Here is a 19,553-nt window from a genome sequence, read left to right as displayed (position 1 = left end):
TTTTTGTTGCAATGTCCGTTGCTTCCAAGTTTCTAATACTGCATCCATTGATGCTAATTGCTGTCATGTTTTCATATATGTTCGCATTGAGCTAAACTGACTCTTGTGAGGCAGACCTATGCAGTTTTAAAACAGACAAGCACCCGTATCTCAAGTTGGAACTCGCAAATCAAAGCAAAAAAATAAAATAACCGAATGATGGCTCGTATCTAGAAAAACTCCAAAGTCGGGTCACTTGAATCTCAAGGCACCATCCATCCATCCATCCATCCATCCATCCATCCATTTTCTACCGCTTATCTGAGGTTTAGGTCACGGGGGCAGTAGCTTTAGCAGGGATGCCCAGACTCCCCAGCCACTTCATCCAGTTCTTCCGGGGGGATCCCGAGGCATTCACAGGCGAGCCGAGAGACGTAGTCTCTCCAGCGTGTCCTGGGTTGTCCCCGGGGTCTCCGTCCCCGGAAGACCTCACCAGGGAGGCGTCCAGGAGGCATCCGAATCAGATGCCCCAGCCACCTCATCTGGCACCTCTCAATGTGGAGGAGCAGCGGCTCTACTCTGAACTCCTCCTGGATGACCAAGCTTCTCACCCCATCTCCAAGGGAGAGTCTCAAGGCACCACTGCATTTCAAAATGTAAAGGAGTATTTATACTAATAGCAGTGTATGAATTTAAAGTGACAACGTCTTCCAATTCATCTATATACCTTGACATGGCAACACTAGTCACCAATCCCGTCATGCCACATAATCTCCTGTGTTGCCTTCACTGACCCTAACACCCCAGCTCTACTGTCTTTTCTACTGCTCAACCTCTGATGCGGCAATCGGAAGCCAGTGTGAAAGCGGCTATTGATTTAACCATACATTTATTCTTCTTCTTGTGTGTAGTGCATGCCATCATAGGTCTGTCTCTCCTACTTCACTCTGGATACACTCACCTGATAGTTTGAGTGACACAGGAAGTAGTCGGGGCCTCCTGCTAAGGCCATTTTATTGGTTCAGGCCCTCCTTAAAAGGGAATGACACCCACTGGTCTCGGCAGCACCCTGCACAGAACGCCGGACATGCATGAAATTTAAATCAAAAACACGGGAAGCAGAAAAAAGAAGATGTGATCCATTGAGAAACTATGTGAGAAAGAGGCAGACAACTTAAAATAGTCTTGTCTTTCCAGGTGAGGGATTTGTGTTTAACACTGAGCAGAGTGCTGTGTGTTTGGCATATGCTTAAAGAAAGACGGCGGGAACCAAACCCAACACCCAAAGAGAAAACAAAGTCCGCATGTGCGAGTGAAGGCGCATGCATGGATGAACATGTGCACACCAAATCCAAAGTAAACACAACCATTGTGTGCGACGCACACACAAGTCAGTTCCTAAACAATGCCCGGAGCTTAAGCCTAAATAAGAACCAACCTCCCTCCCTTCACTCCTCGACCCACCCACCACCATAGCAACACACGTCCACTCACCACCTGCAGACCGCATGGCAAGGCAAAGGGGGAAGGGGCCATGAGGGTGTCTGTAGAAAGAGGGGAGTCGGAGGGAACTTGAAATCGGAGTGGGCTATTTTAACTGCACTCTGTAGTATTATCTGTTGTGAGTAAGCAGGGGGCAAGTTATGAATACGTGAGAGGTTGTGTTTGGAAAGCTGATATAGGCACACGTACACACACGCACGACCCATCTTAAGCGTTGCTGTATTTTTTGGTTCATACACTTTTTAATGGCAATTGCAGTCGGCTGATTTCCTGATGTGCCAAGAATTATTAAAGGGCCAGCTTGCAATGTACAAAAAAAAAAAAAATTAAATCACTTTTTGTCAAATTTGTTAAAACTGTTAAGTCTGACCTGGCAATAATACATTAGTAAAATGATCTGTGGAAAACATCAGCCCTCTCTGGCCCTGTCTTGTACCCCTCATATGTGTTTTAGGAAACCACCGTGGCTGAGGAAAAACCACCAATCGATGGAAGACATAACAGACGAGGTGTCAATCATTTTCCGTGCACTAGCGGCCGCATGGATAGCAGGCACATCACTGGAGCCCCGTGCTGACCAGTCAGTTTAGAGATTGGCTCAAACTATGGCGGTATAGCCACCTCTGGAAAATCCCTCATTTGCTAACAACTGGGAATTAGCAACATTTCTGCATGACAGGTCAGTTTATCACCTCTTTTTGACTTTTAATTGATTTTACATTCCAAAAAAATAAAACCTCAAACTGATAACATTTTGTTATTGTAACACTCCTTTATGAATAAGTCATGTTACCAACATAGCAGCCTTGGCGAATGTCAGCTTGTTTACAGTGCACATTGCATACATTGTACGTCTCGCTCACGGTCGTGAGGAACATAGCTTTGGTCAGGAATTGAAGGAAGGAAGGGACTGGGTAAATGTGTCTACATTCAAATCTTTCTAGCAGTTTTAAAAACCACAAACTCCACCCCCCCCCCCCACCCCCTTTGCAGCCAAGCAGAAAAGAAAACAAAAGAAATCAATACGATGAAAACAAAGTTGCAAAAATACATGAGAGAGAAAATGTTACAGGAATATAGCCAACATTTTACAAGTAAAAGGTTGCAGTTCAACGATTTGTAATACTTAATGAAGACAGTATAGTCATAATATTATGGGGTAAAAAAAAAAAAAAATACTAGAAAAAGTCAAAACGTTTCTCAAATCTTAAAAATATCATACTTATGGGAATAAATCCATATAATTCACAAATACAATTTTAATATTAGAATTTTTTTTATTAAAATGTACTTTTTACAAGAATAGATTTTTAATATGATGGGGTGAAAAAGTAATTTTTAGAAGAAAAAATATAAATTTAGGGAACAAAATGTTTCATTATCAACCAACATATCCTCTGAATATTTAATAATATTACATAATTAATACAGGTTTCCCCCAAGAAACATGGCTTGCCAATCTCAGACTGTTGCATGTGACTTTTTTACATTCATTCGTTAAAATTAAGACTCCATTCTGGAGAAAATACAATTTTTTTTTCTTTTCACTGTGGTCCTCATACTCCTTCGTACTAATGTCTTGACAATGCCCGTTGGAGGAATCTGCTTCCACCCACACGTCCGATATGGCGTCCAAATTTAATGGAAAACTGGCACACTTTAAGGGCATCCACCTCATGGACAAGATTTTCTCGGAATTCAAGAAAGCCCAAGTTGTAAAACGGGTACTTCTCCAGCAAACACAATAAATCTTTGGAAGGAAACAGACATCCGTAGATTCAGCGAATGTGAATCTGCACACAGAAACACACTCACACTGAACTCTCACTAGCTCCTCTCCCTTACTTGGCACTGCTTTTTGCTTTCTCACAGTGGGTCTCCATTGTACATATCATTATATAACAGATATCAGATGATTCAAACAATATCTCCTCCTCAGCCTCTCTGTGCACCCCACCAATTACTGTTTCCACTGGGGCTCTGCTGCTATCTTTAGGTCACTCTCTGCTCATTGGGAATGTGTGTGTGCGATTCGCATGTAGCCAGCTGATAACTACGCTCAATTTTTCTCTCCCTCTTATACAGTGTTACCTCAAAATCCGAAAGGCTCAAAGGTCGAACAATTTGAAAAAGGATGAAATCTTTCAGGCAAAAAAACTTAATATGCAAGTATGGGTCTCACGAGACATGGGGGGGAATAAATAAAAAGACACAGTCTTGCTTGAGTTACAAAAAAACTACATCATTAAAGTGGGTGTATCGCTATCATATACTGTTGCGGACCAACATCGATGCAACTGTAACAAAGCTTTAATACTTAACAAACGCTAACGAATGTGATTATGTCATCCTCCCAAACTCTACTTCAAAGGCCTAATTTTTCATGACGCTACCAAAAAAAAAAAAACGATGCGCTGACTAGACGGTGCAATAGGCGGAAATGAATCTATGCACAAACTTAGCTTTTTGGCTGATATGCTTCTTTCTGCAACGAAGCATTGCAGACCTACTCAAATTGCATCTAATTATTTTCCACTCGTTTTTGTCTGAAGAACAAACAGCCTTTCAATCTTGAGGCAAAATAATGCCGCTAGTCTCCCGCAGAGTAAGGAAGAGGTGGAGTTATACAAAACTTCTCAGGCAGTTGAAGTATCCAAGAGATTTGCTTTCATTATTTTCAACACTTTAGAATGATTAATAATTTGGAACAACAACAGACCACGTAGGGCCTAACCATTAATTAGTATTTATTTGTTAAAAAAAATATGAAATTGATCACATTTGGATATAGAAGGTTCTCGCCCGACAGCTTCACATTTTTTTGTTTGTTTTCAAGGTTTACTATACCGAGGTTTCTTGTTATTTTTTTACGCTTGTATGACAGTAATGTAACATTGCCTGTAAAGGTACAAGGACAGGACTCTGGAACAGATTTTTACTGTGGAAAACCCTCTCAAAATTTGAACAAACTGGAGCTCAACAAGCATCTCTTAAAGGATTGTATTCAACCTTTAAGGCTCCACTGTATAGCTCACATGTTGCAGCAAAGGCTTATGAGTCTGTTGGCACCAATCAAGCGGCTGGCCAAAAGGGCAAGCCGTACCGCTAATAGGCTTTGAAAGTGAAGCCAAAGCTCAGAGTGCTTGACATTTGCTGACATTTGTGGTTCCTTGTGGAGAGAATGGGACTAATTCAGCTTTACTGGACCGAACGGGGGAGATCCTGAGAATTAAATGGGCCGTGGGGGTACTTAATAATGCCACACGTGTGGAGGGAGGTTGTTATTGTTTCACCTGTTGGTTTATTTGTGAGTAGGGTGACGCAAAAACAAATGATACGATTTTTATTGGAAGAAAGGGCTGCCCTGTTTGTATTTAACACTGATTCTCAAAGCGTGATACATGAACCATTAGTAGTACACAAGCACTCTCTAGTGGTATGTAAAAGAATCACCAAAATTAAATGTTCAACCTGTGCCTAATGTTACAGTGGCTTTAACTTTTTTTTATATAATCCAGTACAGTACATTTGTTCAGTATTGTTCAATTGTATTTAACTTTTAAGTGCATACATTTGCATTTAATCTTTTAGACCCATGTGTTTTCAAACAATAGCTGGGATAGGCGGCAGTCCTCCTGCGACCCTTGTGAGGACAAGCGGCTCAGAGAATGGATGGATGGGTGTTTTCAAACATTTGGGTAAAACTTTTATTTAATTTTTATGTGCAATACATTTTAATTGAATCGTTAAGTGCTGTTTTTTTTATTTTCCTAGATTAAACCTCAGTGTTAATGTTAAAAAAGTGCATAATGTTACAGTGACTGACAATATTAACCTACTACTTACTTTTAAGGAATAAAATCTCCACCTCATTTTTAATGAATACAGGCCTACTACACTAGTATATTTTCATGTTGGTAATGATGGCGGTACTTAGAGCTAAGTATCTTTTTAAGGTAGTACTTGGTTGAAAAAGTTTGAAAACCACTGGTCAGGCGGCGACTGGTTAGAGCGTCTGCCTCACAGTTCTGAGGACCTGGGTTCAATCCCCGGCCCCGCGTGTGTGGAGTTTGCATATTCTCCCCGTGTCTGCGTGGGTTTTCTCCGGGCACTCCAGTTTTCTCACACATCCCCAAAACATGCATGATAGGTTAATTGCCCGTAGGTGTGAATGTGAGTGCAGATGGTTGTTTGTTTGTATTTTCCCTGCGATTGGCTGGCAACCAATTCAGGGTGTACCCCGCCTCCTGCCCGAAGATAGCTGGGATAGGCTCCAGCGCTCCCGTGACCCTTGTGAGAATAAGCGGCTCAGAAAATGGATGGATGGATGGTCTATAACGTTACATTTTATGCACAATTTGAGTCATAGCCATTAAAGTATGTTGCATATCTTAATCCAAGGAAAGCCTTTCCTGTATACTATGCACCACTGTAATGTTGGCATTGGTTTCCTAGTTACAACTGCACAAGTTGCGACATCAGCCTGCACCTGCACAGCTCACTAGTTAAAAGAGGACAAGCTTTTTGAGCTTCACGTTAAGCCTTTATGTCACCTGATCTTGAACATACCTTAAATTGGAATGTAGTTATGTGAGTATTGTGCAGAGATTAGCCTACATTGCATTCCTAGAAAAAGCTGTGTGTTTACACTTTCTATAAAGGGCATCCCTAAGGTCTGGACATGTGGACAATTGATGGCAATGTGTAGTTAGTGCATCGATTTCATGTGAATCTTGCACCGCTTCAACCTTTTGCATCATAAATGTTAGAAATCATATTAAAGATGTTATTTGTTAAAATTCCAATTTAATAAAAAATTGCATTTCTGCCTATGAGTCCAGAGCGGCACCCTGTAGTTTGTCACTGCACGTGTTTATACCAGTGCCATACTAAATATATGAAAAAAAATATGATGCAGCGACCTTAGGAACATATTATTACATATAACAAGCCTGGCTAGTTTACATTTCTTAATAGCATTTGCTCTTGTTTCTAGAATTACGCAACAGGACGGTTCAATTACCTAAAGCTTATACTCCTGACACTTTTACAATTTCGGAAGGTGCATGTACGTTTTTAAACTTAGAACAGGTCTAACAATAAGCCTTCCAGATGACAATATCTCAGTGATACCCAACCACTGTGCCACAAGAGATCAACAGTTGTGCCGTGGGAAATTAGCCAATTCCACTTAATTGGTCCAAATATCATTATCTATATACGTACTCCAAATGATGTATCTTAGATGTATAGTAAGAAGCAGAGTAATTAAATGCTTCAACTAGATGGCAAAAGGCACAATTAAATTGTGTTTCCACCTGTTGGCATTCATTCAACTGACTAATAGCTTTGTGTTCAACTAAGCAAGCCCAGACTTCACACTAGAAGTAAATGTGAGTAAATTGTGGTGATGATTATTTCAGTCAATGCACTTTTTGTTTGTTTGCTGATGCGCCATGAGATTTTTGTAACGTAAAATATGTGCCTTGGCTCACGAGCCCAAAAGAAACATACATTTACTCCGGCCGCATAGCTATTTTTGACAGCAGCTTATAATGATAGACCATTTATTGTACACTCAATGCTGTTGCTTAAGTGTACTGTATATAAATCAATGTGTTTGTTTGTTATTCAAAGGGACGTAACTTTAACTGAGCACTTATCCACTGGTGCTGTCAAGTTTTTAATCTTTGGGGATTGCATTCTCCGTCAAACGAGCTAGCTTGTGCTCCATTTGGCTGAGCTCAACCATGTAAACAACACATTTCTCCGCATCGTTGCAATGCTCGGTGTCATTTTAAATACAACCACGTCGTTCTTGTCACACGCAGCAATCTTCTCGCTCGTTAACGTTGAACATTTTTCACGTTTACGTTTTAAAACGCCCCGTCAAGCGTTAAGAGCGCCAGCTAAGTTACAAGTAAAGTAAATAACTTCTTACGGAAAGCGTCGTGAAGCAGCGGTTGCGTCGGTGAAGAGCGTCGAAGGAACCGGCGAGCCTCGAATGTCCTCCTATGGATCTCCACACGGTTTGATCCCGTTCTCCTTCTCCTTCTCCTTCTCCTTCTACTCCTTCTCCTCCTTCTTCTTCTCCTCCTCCTCCTCCCCACCCCAGAAAACACAAACTCTTCACCTTGTCCGCCTTCAGCCCGGCCACCCCCCCCCCTTCCTCTCTCTCTCTCTCTCTCTCTCTCTCTCTCTCTCTCTCTCTCTCTCTCTCTCTCTCTCTCTCTCTCTCTCTCTCTCTCTCTCTCTCTCTCTCTCTTCTTCTTGGACACACGAATGCGCGCGCGCACGCCTTCAGACATCCGCGCACGCGCACTGACCTCACCACCAGGTGACGCGCGGAGCCGGGGCAACGCGCGTGCACGTCAATTCCCCTCCCTCCACTCCCCGTTTTCTGCCCCCGCGCGCTCTCAAACGTGCAAACATACGGTGTGACTGTAGTAGTACTACTAGTCGCACGCAGTTGTTAACTACTGCACAGTTTTGCCTCACTATAACGTGTAGTTGTCCTACAAATATGCGAAAGTTGTCCTACTCGAGTGCACAAATGTCATACAGTAGTGGAAGACAAAAATACTAGTTCGACACAGTCTTTATATAGGGATAGACCGATGATCGGTCAAGCCATGTTCGGCATTTTGAAGCATATCGGCATGGACCTTTTTTTTCTTTTAAATCCAACAATCAATAAGAGATCAATTTAAAACTGTGTAAACTTGTGGGAAATATTTATTTATTTATTTCACATTTCTGTTAACATTATAAAAGACCCTGGCCCTGGTAACGTCCTGCACTTTTTGATTTAACTTAAAACTTAAGTCAACTTAACTTAAGTTAACTTAAAACTTAAGTCAAAGATTAACATTTCAGTTGTATAAATTTTTTTGAAAACTTTATTTACTGTAGAAAACTTTAGGGAGCGATTTATTTGTTTAAGTTTTCATTTAAGACATACTGCTTGGCCTTTCTATTAGAATTTTGAAACAAAGCTGTCTATTGTCTAAGATTTTAAAAAATTAGGTTTCAAATCTGAAAAGCTGCTTAATAAACATATGCTTCAAGTCATTTAAGCAAAGTGTTGGAGTTTGTCCATCCATCCATTGTCAACACTGCTTATCCTGGTTAGGGTCGCGGGGCGCTGGAGCCTATCCCAGCTGACTTCGGGCGAAAGGCGGACTACACCCTGAACTGGTCGCCAGTCAGTCACAGGGCACATATAGACACAGACAACCATTCGCACTCACATTCACACCGTCACTGAGTGGGAACTGATCCCACGCTGCCCACACCATAGTCAGGCGAGTGCACCACTACACCATCAGTGACTTGTGTTGGAGTTTGTATTATTAAAAATTCGGATGCCAACATTTTACATTTACTTCAAATGAATATGGGCTCCAAATATCGGTTATATTGGCCACTTTAACTTCCAATAATTGGTATCGGCCCTGAAAAAAAACATCGGTCTTTCTCTACTTTCTACTTGTGTGCCCTAGTTGTTCTACTATAGTGTGCTCAACTGTCTTACTAGTGAGAACAAAGCGCACACTAATACATGGATCAGCTGGATATCAAGGATATCAAATTAATGCTTAAACAGCTTTCCGTACTAGTAGCATTGAAATGTCAACTAGAACACAGTTTTGCCTCACTAGTACTGGAACATGGCGTGGGCCGACAAGTATGCCAACGTTGTCCTACTTGTGTACAGAATGCCATACAGTAGTGGAAGGCAGTAGCGGGGGGGGGGGGGGGGGGGGGGGGGGTAACATTACTAGTAAGTGCACGCTAGTTGGATGGATGGATGGATGGACTTTCCATGAAGCCATTCGGGTATTCAAGTTTGTGGTACTGCTTTAGTTCATATACTATAAGTCACCACCACAAACCAGAGAAAAAGAATCACTAAGTCACTCAACGTTCACAGCTCTAATGATATAGTAGCATATCTCTTGCAGGCCTAGAACTGTTTAGACGTAACTATGATAGATAATCCTCAATGTTTCATGCCCTTTCAGCCATCCATCAGCCAGTGGTCACACACAAACTCCGCTCTGGGCCAATCGCAAGTCTTCTGAACCCTCCACCCTAGACTAGCTGTGTGGGAACACGTGCTGAGCCGGTCCGCAGATAATTTTGCGTTGAGAGCAGGTTACGAAGCTAATGATTTTCTAACGTCTGTAATGGAATATGTAAGGTTAACGCGAGTACTTAGAACAATGATATCATGAAGTAAAACAAAAAACAAAAAAAAACACTGAGACCACTCTAAAGCACAGTGCCTTCTAGGAAAGCCTGTGCACTTTGAAGTCAAAGTCCCCCCCCTCCCCACGCACGGTCGGATGACTGCAGTGTCCCACTGCTCTGTTTGTTTGCATTCATAGGTTGTGTGTCATAAAGTTACGCAATGACAGAAACAGCTTGATAATTCCCACCAAAATGGGTCAGTCCACAAACACATGGGCCCGCGCTGTGTTTTCAAAACACAGGAGAAGTGTGACTGCATAAAACCAAATTCCACAGGACCCTTGTTGGGAAATAGATAAGCGGCCCAGATGTGTTGTGGGCTTTGTCAAGGCCGCAGGATGTCCACTTGACACACACGCAGAGGGGTTGAAAAAGAATCATATAACATAACTAGAGCAGAGCATACGTTTTGGATGTACAATGCAATAAAAATGCTATATTTGGTTGGGTAGGAAACACAGTACATTGTGACCGATTGAAGTCAAGCCATATGGAACTGGATCACCCTGACACTGTTTGTGTGTTTGCTCACTTCAAGCAAAGGTACACATTGTGCTTGTGTGAGCTGTTATGAATGGAGGCACAGAAATTACGTTTTTTGTTTTTATTGTGGCCACAATGTACTGTAAAATATTCACACAAAATGCTAATTTGTGGCCACGAAATACTCATTTTGTGGTTATGAATTAGGTTTAACGAGGGCACGAAATAATAATTTCTGCCCACAAATTAGGTACAGTGTGCGCACAAAATACAAATTAATAACATTCCAGGACAACAGCAGTTATGCACAACCAACTTCCCCATTTGGCAAACCCGATCAAACCACTTCCTTCTAGCACGGGTAAATGGTTGGAGACTAGGACAAAGCCCCGTAGGAACTTTAAATGTCTGCAATGTGTTTCGTTTTACACAAGATGTTTCCAAGAGCAACCAAAGATGACAATATCTGATGTTTAGGCTTTGTTTGTGTTTACATATATCATATCATATTTGTATAGATAAGTGATATACATGTATTTAACTTTTGTCTGAAGACACCAGCTATAAAGAGAACAACATTTTAGCAAGTTGGACTTTAAACCATCATGTCATCAACCCGTAGTCATGTCTCGCTATCGCCGCATCCACTGAAAGTCCGCTAAGCAATTCTCCAGGTTTGCCCCCGTGAAGTTCCTCATGTAGTGGATTGGGTGAGCAAACGGAGTACACCTTCTCTAAAAATGCTAAGGTCGAAGAAGTAGAGAATATCACATACTGTATTGGAGTTTTTAGCGAAGGTGCACTTCATTTGCTTACCCAGAAGTTATACCCACAAATTAGTATTTTGCGTATTTTGTGCGCACCTTAGTATTTTGTGGCAACAAATTCATATTTTGTGTACATTTTATACGTAATTTGTGGCCACAAATATGTATTTCATAACCACAAATTGGCATTGTGTGTGCACGTTACACTTATATTACCGCCCCAAAAAATTCTCCCCATGTCATGTCTGGGATTCCATAGTGGTGTAATTTTAATATTAACATATGCTGGACCTTTGCTCATATAATCATAATATCAAGATCAAGATGTGGAAGCACGGTAGCATGCCTGCCTCACAGTTTAGAGGTTCTGGGTATGGATCTGGTTTGGATCTCGGCTCAAACCCTCCCGTGTGGAGTTTGCATGTTCTCCCTTTGTTGGCATCGGTTTTGTCCAGGTACTCTGGCTTTCTCCCACCGTCCAAAAACACGCTTTTCAGAGTTCATTAAAGACTTTAAATAGGCCATAAGTGTGAATGTGAGTGTGTTGTTTGTCTATATGTGCCCTGCGATTGGCTGGTGACCAGTCAGGGTGTATCCCGCCTCTCACCCAGCTGGTATAGGCTCCAGCTCCCCTGTGAGCCTAATACGGGGAAATGGTATAAAAAAAATGGATGGATGATTAATATGGCTCCATTGAGTGGCTGCTTCACCACTTTGCTACATTGATCATGTTACACAGTAGATGCAGCTCCACCGTGCTGCCTATTTTTAAACTTATTTTTACGTATTTGATTCTTTTTTCAACACAGGGAAATGTAGCGAAGGATTAGGAAACACTGAACAACTGTGCCAAACTAATATGACAGAATGTTCATAATGATCATGAGTCACAATTTTAATATTTTTTTACAGAACATATTGTATGGTGAGGTTTCATCTTTTAGGTACCAAAACGAATAAGACAATTATTTTTAATTGACTCAGTTTTTTCACGGCATTGCTACATTGTCTGCAATCTAAAACCTTTTTTTTTCAATGACACATTCCCTCACTTCTTAGCCTAACTTCAACTGCTGCCCTGAAGTAGTAGTTGAAGTCATGTCTTTTTGATTCAGGCGGGTCAAATGAGGTCTTTATTAAACAAGTGTGGGCCATCTTTTTCCAGATCAAACACAGAAAATATTAATAAGATGTAATATATTTCACCGCAGGGTCAGATGTTGCCAGGTAGATATTTGGCTTGGCCGTGCAAATAGGATGGAACGCCACCCTTCCATCTGGCACGGATACCAGGATTGAGTTTTGAGGAAAGCATGAGCAATGTTCCACCAGCACCTGCAAGTCTTTTCTTTTATGAGTGTAGAGGAAGTGGGGAAAGAAATGAGCAATAATCAGTTGAGGAATTTAATTTCTCCTTAGCTTAATCACTCACTGTGCACATAAATAAGTCCTCAGTGATTTGGCATCCAACCGGCTTTGCCAACTAAGGAGAAATAAGGCAAAGTGTGGATTACTGAGTTCAAGATTTTCTTATCAGCAATTATTTATACACTCAACTGCACATGGGGGGGGGGGGGGGGGAGTGTCTATTGGGGGAGGCCTTTATTTGTACATTTTTGGAATAATATTAAACAATGGTACCAGTATATTACAAATCACCTTACCAAATTTAAGCATTATTCCTCCTTTACGATCAAAGTCGGCAAAATCCTGATTGTCGGATGTCTCTGTGGTGCAGGGTGTGTTAAGAGTGATTTTTTTTTTTTTTTTTAGATGTAAAACCTGTTCAATATTTATGACAGCAAATCCTTATGTGTGTGGTCAACACCGAGTTGGGCCAAGCCACGGATTGATGATTGAGACGTGAATTGGAATGATAGTCAATTTGGAAGCGATCTGAACCTCACGCTGTGGCTGGCCAGACACAAATAAAGAATCAACTGGTTATGTGTATGTGTTAGCGTATAATGTACCTTCACAATAACATGACAAGAAGAGTTTGCAACCGCAATTTAGTTAAGCTGACAGTTAGCCGAGATTCTTATACTGTATTTCTTCTTCTACAACGTACTACATTGGTGCCTTGACTTATCAGTTTAAGTTGTTGTGAGCTCCCGTACACCGCACACATTAAGAGCAATAAGAACACACATGCTGATTTTTTTTCTTTATTCTGTGGGGTCTCTCACATTTTAATTATTGGTTAAGACTTAACACTTTTTCCATCTCCATGTTCCATGTTCTCTTGAAGCTTCTTTTGGTCTATTGAAAAACTGATGTATCAAGCTCCCAAGTCAAGGATTTGAGCAGGGGGAAGGCGGACAGTTCCCTTCCATCATGCCCACGGACCCCTTTGGATATCAGCTATTTTGTGCCAAAAGACGAGCCTATTTATAGCAACTCTCCAAGGATCCAAACCACATTTGTTTAGGTCAAGGCTAAGCTCACCGTCCATTAAAACAATCTGGGGAATCTCGAATGACTCTTGCTGCATGAAGAGGAGGAATTTGAGATAAAGCAAACAGATCTCTGGTGACCCTCCTGATGGAAACAAAATAACGAGCCCAACTGACGGAGGAGGATACTCATTTCAAGTTGATAAGTGGACCAGAGTAGTGTGCATGCAGCAGCTTGGAGCCTCACTGTTGAAGCCAAGCAGGAGCGAGGGTGATTAATGGAAATGTCAACTTTAAGACCGAGAAGCCAAAAGCCCTTTCAGCCATTTCATGTCGAACTTAATATACTTTGATGATCACCCTGTTACTCATGGTTAAAAAACAGCAAATACCTTCAGCATTGACTGCAAAGTGACACAATTCCCAGCATTGCGTGGATAGTGTGGGACTTTCCCTCAAAAGTGGCATACAAAGGTCAAACGGGTTTTAACCTGGGCAGCGTGGAGCGTGTAAGACTTTGGCCCGACAGACTGTAGCTGCTTGAGTGGTCCCAAACACTACTGACAAGGTCCAGGTCCAGAACATTCCATTTCCAAAGTCATGACTCGCTTTTCTGAGAACAGCAGAACAAAATCCAACAGGAAGTGTGGGAGTGGGAGTGGGGGTGGGGGGGGTGAAGGTTGTGTCTTAAACTTTAGTAACTCAAGCATGGGCATTGGCCCAAGACTTGATGTATCTGGTCATTATTTGAAGTTAGATAAAGTCAGAGAAAAAACAACAAGGTACTTTTAGTTTAAATCTCAGCATGAAATATTTTGTCCAGGATGTTCAGTAGCACAAAGGAACCTCCAAAGTGGAATGCCCCAAAACTGGTGCAATTTGGGAGTTCAACCAAAATGCTCTTGAAAAATATGCCTTAAAAGTGTTGCTCTCAGAAAGTGTCTACATAATTACATCTTCACATAGTGAAAAAAAAAAAAAAAAAAATTATTATTCAATGAGAAAAAGTGATCATAGAACCAACATTTGACAGCTTATCAATGTCTTACACCACAGGTGGACAAACTTTCACACCAAAGGGTGACATTTGATTGTGAATCAGTCAATGGGCAAGGTCATTTGTAAATGAGGTTAAAAAGAAAAAGTAAAATATCAATTATGATTAAATACATTTTAATAAAAAAATCTTGGGGGGGCTAAATGCAACAAATATTATAGGACTCGTGATACCGTAAATGCTTGGAGGGCCAGATTACAGTAAATGACTTTTGTAACTTCTTATGTATGCTTGCCAATAGAGATAGACTTTTACTGTAATTTCAGCAATACCGATAAAACGCCATTGGATAACAGAATCACTCTACAGCTTCAAGTGTCTCGTGGGTTTTAGTTTATATTAGTTTGAATACATTTTAAACAGTAGGTAACTTTTTCTTATACTTGTATGACAGTTAATAATGTTAAAACTGTTACTTGACAAGTAATTCTGACAAACTGTGATGTTTTCATTATGCTTAGCTAGCAGTTTTGGTGCCTGAAGCTAAAAAAGACAACACGTTAATGCACATGCAGCAGTCGTCAGAGGGCTGGTTTGTATTAGGTCACATGATCAACATGCGGCCACATGCAGTTGCGGTTTTCACTCCAGACCTCAAAATGGAGAGGTGCTGTGTCACACTTGTACATTGAGATCTGCAACAGTGTGAATAAAGTGAACAACAAAGTGAATACGGAAGAACAAGTGGAGTTAGTCTCACAGTTTCCACTCTTCTGGCACGACCCGTTACAAGATAGTAGAGTGTACTTGTGGAAATTTCTGTCCAGTCAAACAGATATTTGAGATGAGCAGTCATGATGATGTTGGATAAGAGGGCCTGTCTCTGCTCCAATCTCTGTTGTGGTTCAATTTAAAGGTGTTTGATAGGGCTGATTACAGGGGTTTCAAGTTTTTCCACACCAAACCATTCCCACAAAGTTGGAAGCATAGAAATGTCCAAAACGTCTTGGCAAGATGAAGAATTATTGGGGATCAGGGGGTCCAGCAGTGGTTGAAAGGTTAATACTTTTGTACATTTTTATTACTATACCACAGTCCTAGTAAACAGTATTTCACAGAGGTTTCAAACTCTTGGCTGTTGCTTTTATTTGGCCCATTCATCCAGCATAAACCACTCCCTAAAATGGACTTTGTCCCTTGGCTTCCTGGCAAGCTCCTTTAGGACAAAATGTTCACAGTAACCACATACGCCATATAACTCAGCTCCTGTGGCATTTTCTGTCATATAGCAAATAACGCAAACAAGCCAACTCAGCACTAACTGCAAGCTGCAACTTGTATCAGCAGCCACATGCACTGCAAACTACAACTAAACAAGAAACACACTGTTAAATCAATACAGAGGTGCCTTGACTTATGAGTTTAATTTGTTCCGTGACCATGCTCATAACTCAGAATGATCGTATCTCAATTCATCTTTCCTCATTGAAATAAATGTAAATGCCATTAATCTTATCCAGCCCCACATTTGCTGCAGTGATATAATTAGTCATTTTTCATAGCGAATCCATGCCTGTGAGTATTGTTATATTGTCTGTCAACATGTGTTGCTGCACTGTTCGTGTTCAAATATCCATTGTCTGAATGGTTATAACACAACAACATTAATGGTATTCAAATTCTATGGCGTTTTGCATTGTGTGTCATCATTCAGCTAGCGGCCTTTCTGAAGGCAAAGTTATGGGGTTGTTTTAAATACATGTGTGATTCTCCTTGTTTTATGTTTAGTTTCCAAATGAACTTCACCTGGGAGTGGCAATAAACAGCTTGAAGCTTAACTACTGCTTGTTGTAAAGTGAGTTGAGTTCGCCACCATCTAGGGGTCGTATCTGAAGTTTTCGCTCACAAGTCAAATCAAAATATCAGCCGAGTGACGGCTCGCATCTCGAAAAACACGGGTGAATCAAACGCCCAGGTACCACTGTACCAATCAAAACATAGCACTATTATTGTTGCGGATGAAAAATTTTGCAGGTACTGGAGTGTCCGACTCCAGTGTGTATAAATTAAGAACATGTGGTGACCGGGGTTGGATAAACAACAGCACTGATAACAGTTAAGGCAACTTGGCAGTGTTGATGGTCTTATCTCCTCGCCATTGGCTGCCAGCCAATAGAAACAGGACATGAAATAATCTAAAAGCCTCTTTGTGATTTTCTTTTCTGCAGTTTGCTGGTTTAGAAGTTGTGAAAGAGCAAGCTGTGCTGCAACCTTTTCAGTAATTTCATCAAAGAATGGTAATGTAGCAAAATTAAGTACCGTAATTTCTCATGTATAATGTGCACCCATGTATAATGCACACCCCCAAAATTGACCTCAAAATTCTGGAAAACCAACCATTTTTAAAATGCATGATTTTGCTTCTACCCATGTGATCAAAACATGAAGTATTATCAGTATTTTGTTACTTTTTTCAAAGAATTATTCTGAAGTTAAGCACTTTATTTGAATACATAATACTTTATTTGTATTTACTTGCTCTTATTTTGAAATTGCCAGCCCTACTTTTATTTAGTAAATGAGAAACCACAGTTGTGCTCATATGTTTGATTACCCAGGCAGAATTTGTAAGATGTGCACAATTTTTTTAAGAAAACATGAAGGACCAGGAAAAAAACATTTAATTTGATTTTAATAGGATTCAAATTAAAGGGTCAAGCATTTCAGAAAAGCATTATCATTAAACGAAACATAACCATAAAGAAATGTCATCAGTCGTATTTTAAAAAAAGAAAAAAACAAAACAATATTTCACAAATTCTGCCTGGGTATGTAAATTTATGAGCACAATTGTACATATATGCAGTCATATGTACCCCTGTCATATTGGAATGAAAGTGTAGGCTACACCTTTTTCATAACCTCTAGATGGCATACTAGAATGAAAGTGTACAACTTATTCATAACCTCTAGGGGGCAGTGCAATAGTGGAATGAAAGTGTACAGCTTTTTCATAACCTCTAGATGGCGGCATACATTTATAAAATGAGAAAGACTTTTTCATTTTCTCCTATACCTATGTATAATGCGCACTATTTACTTTTGACAATTTGGAGGGGGTGCGCATTATACACGAGAAATTACGTTAACCTAAATATTAGAAACATCTCTCAATATGGGTGCTGACAACAAGCTATGGGCATAATGTTTCAAACTTGCTCTCTGGAAGAAGAACATTACATCAGTTACAGTGGAAATAAAAGGTTTACACACCCTTGTTCAAATGACAGGTTTTGTGATATAAAAAAAAGAGACCAAGATAAATACTTTTAAAACTTTCCCCACCATTAATGTGACCTATAACCTGCACAACTCAATTGAAAAGAAAATCTCTTGGCGAGTGGAAGTAAAAATAAACAACTGAGTTAATGTGGTTGCACAACTGTGCACACCCACCTATAACTGGGTTGTGGCTGTGTTCATAATTAACCAATCAAATTCAAACTCATGTTAAATGGTAGACAGCACACACCATTTAAAATGCCTATGATTAGCCCCAAATTTCAGCTGTTCTAGTAGGTTTTTCCTTACATTTATTTCTGTCTAGTGGAAGCTTGAAGGTTTTGTGCTAACACTGACTCCTGTTTTTGAACTGTTCATATGACTAAATTGAGTTACCATCTTGGTCACAGAAAAAATTCCTTCTACCTTTTTCATGGCCACGGTTCCAGCTGAATAAAAACAACAATTTTAGACATCCTTTTGCATTTTATTTGAGTGCAAGAGTACCTAATGTTGTAGCAAGTGTATGCATGTTTCTGCACTAACAAACAAACGTCTTCAGATGACACCACAGTGACGAATGCTCTTGTCACTGGACCATCCTTAACCTTACATTGTTTCCCCAAGGCAGGCGCATCATGTAAACAGATTAAATAACGTTACAAGTACGCACGCGCACACACACACACGAGGCAAAGTGAGCCTCTAAATATAGCCACCCCACAGTGTTATTATCACAGTAGGGGCCATGCTCTGTTATCTCTCACCCTTCACTGCCATTGTTTTACAATTCCAGCAGTGACAGTTTCACTAAACCCAGGGTTATACTGTTATATAACACCTGCGACTGACTGTGGCTGCGCTGTGCTGTTTTCCAGGAGCAACACTTTATAAATTATTTTGGGGTTGGTTTAATGTGCCAGGGGTGGAACAAGCCCACTATTTGCTTGAGTCACACCTCAAAAATCTCTCGTGCACATTTAGTCTAATTTAGGTTAGGGGAAATGTAATTAAAATCGCATGTAAGAAGAACATCTTGGGCAGAATTTTTGTAGCCTTGCTGAAAACTGCCTGTTTTCAGGGGCCAGTATTGTCTAATGTAAATAAGCCACTGCTCAGCCTGTGTATTTTGTGTTTTTTTTTTTTTTTTTTTTACTGTTCCTAATTTTATGGTATGTTGATTACAATGACCAAAAAAAACATTAACATTTCACTGAACAATTCACAAAATCATTCAAATTCATTCACACACGTACACACAGTTGACTACATAATTAAAATCCAAACATTCACACAATGATACAAAACTATAATAAAAATGTGTGGCACTCACAAGCCTTACATCAAATGTTTCTGGAGACACACTCTCTACTCTACTTGAGTCAACCTAAAAGTGAGCCATTTAAAGTGGTCACATTACATTTACCCCGGGTTATTTAACTCTAGTAAATTTAAAGAGTCGAGAACATTAAGGATGGATGCGCTCCCATCTGTTCCATGTACAGTACAAGCTTGTTTTAATGCATCATAGCTTAATTAAACAAAGGCTAAACTACATCAGAGATTATTTGTCAAACAAGCATTACTCAGATTTTCCAGACATGAAACAACAGTGTCAGCCTCAGTTAAAATATTACTCTCTAACTGCAACCATCTGCGCGTGTGGATGTGTGTGTGTGTTTGCACTTACAAGTGTAAATCATCATCTGTGTGCGTTTGTGTGTTGTGAATCATGCCTGAACGTCCTTGCAAAACCGCTTCCAGGTCTCCTCATTGGATCTCTGCTCAAACAAAGATTAGAGTAGTGGGTTATGCAAGGTTTACGTTAAAAAAATTATCATCTACCTCCTGGACGTCACCAAGTGCCCGTGTTCTCATCAGAGCAGGCTGAGA

The 19,553-nt window shown here is 40.4% G+C and overlaps 1 protein-coding gene across 2 annotated transcripts in view; it reads right to left on the bottom strand.

The window, feature by feature from the left end:
• Positions 1-7,513, bottom strand: part of LOC133396186 (growth factor receptor-bound protein 10-like) — a 49,762-nt gene extending 42,249 nt beyond the window's left edge. The window contains exons 1-2 of one of the 2 annotated variants that reach the window (XM_061665719.1): positions 7,424-7,513; positions 941-1,048 (exon numbers count right to left, since the gene is read on the bottom strand). In XM_061665719.1, coding sequence (XP_061521703.1) covers positions 941-991 — 51 coding nt within the window. In that variant the 5' untranslated portion in view covers positions 992-1,048; positions 7,424-7,513. Of the gene's footprint in view, positions 1-940; positions 1,049-7,423 lie in introns of those variants that run through there. The other variant, XM_061665720.1, reaches the window with a different exon arrangement.
• Positions 7,514-19,553: the final 12,040 nt, after the last annotated feature.

This window comes from Phycodurus eques, chromosome 20, assembly GCF_024500275.1.
Source record: "Phycodurus eques isolate BA_2022a chromosome 20, UOR_Pequ_1.1, whole genome shotgun sequence".
NCBI classification, from domain to species: domain Eukaryota; kingdom Metazoa; phylum Chordata; class Actinopteri; order Syngnathiformes; family Syngnathidae; genus Phycodurus; species Phycodurus eques.
This window is presented reverse-complemented; position numbering and strand designations above follow the sequence as displayed.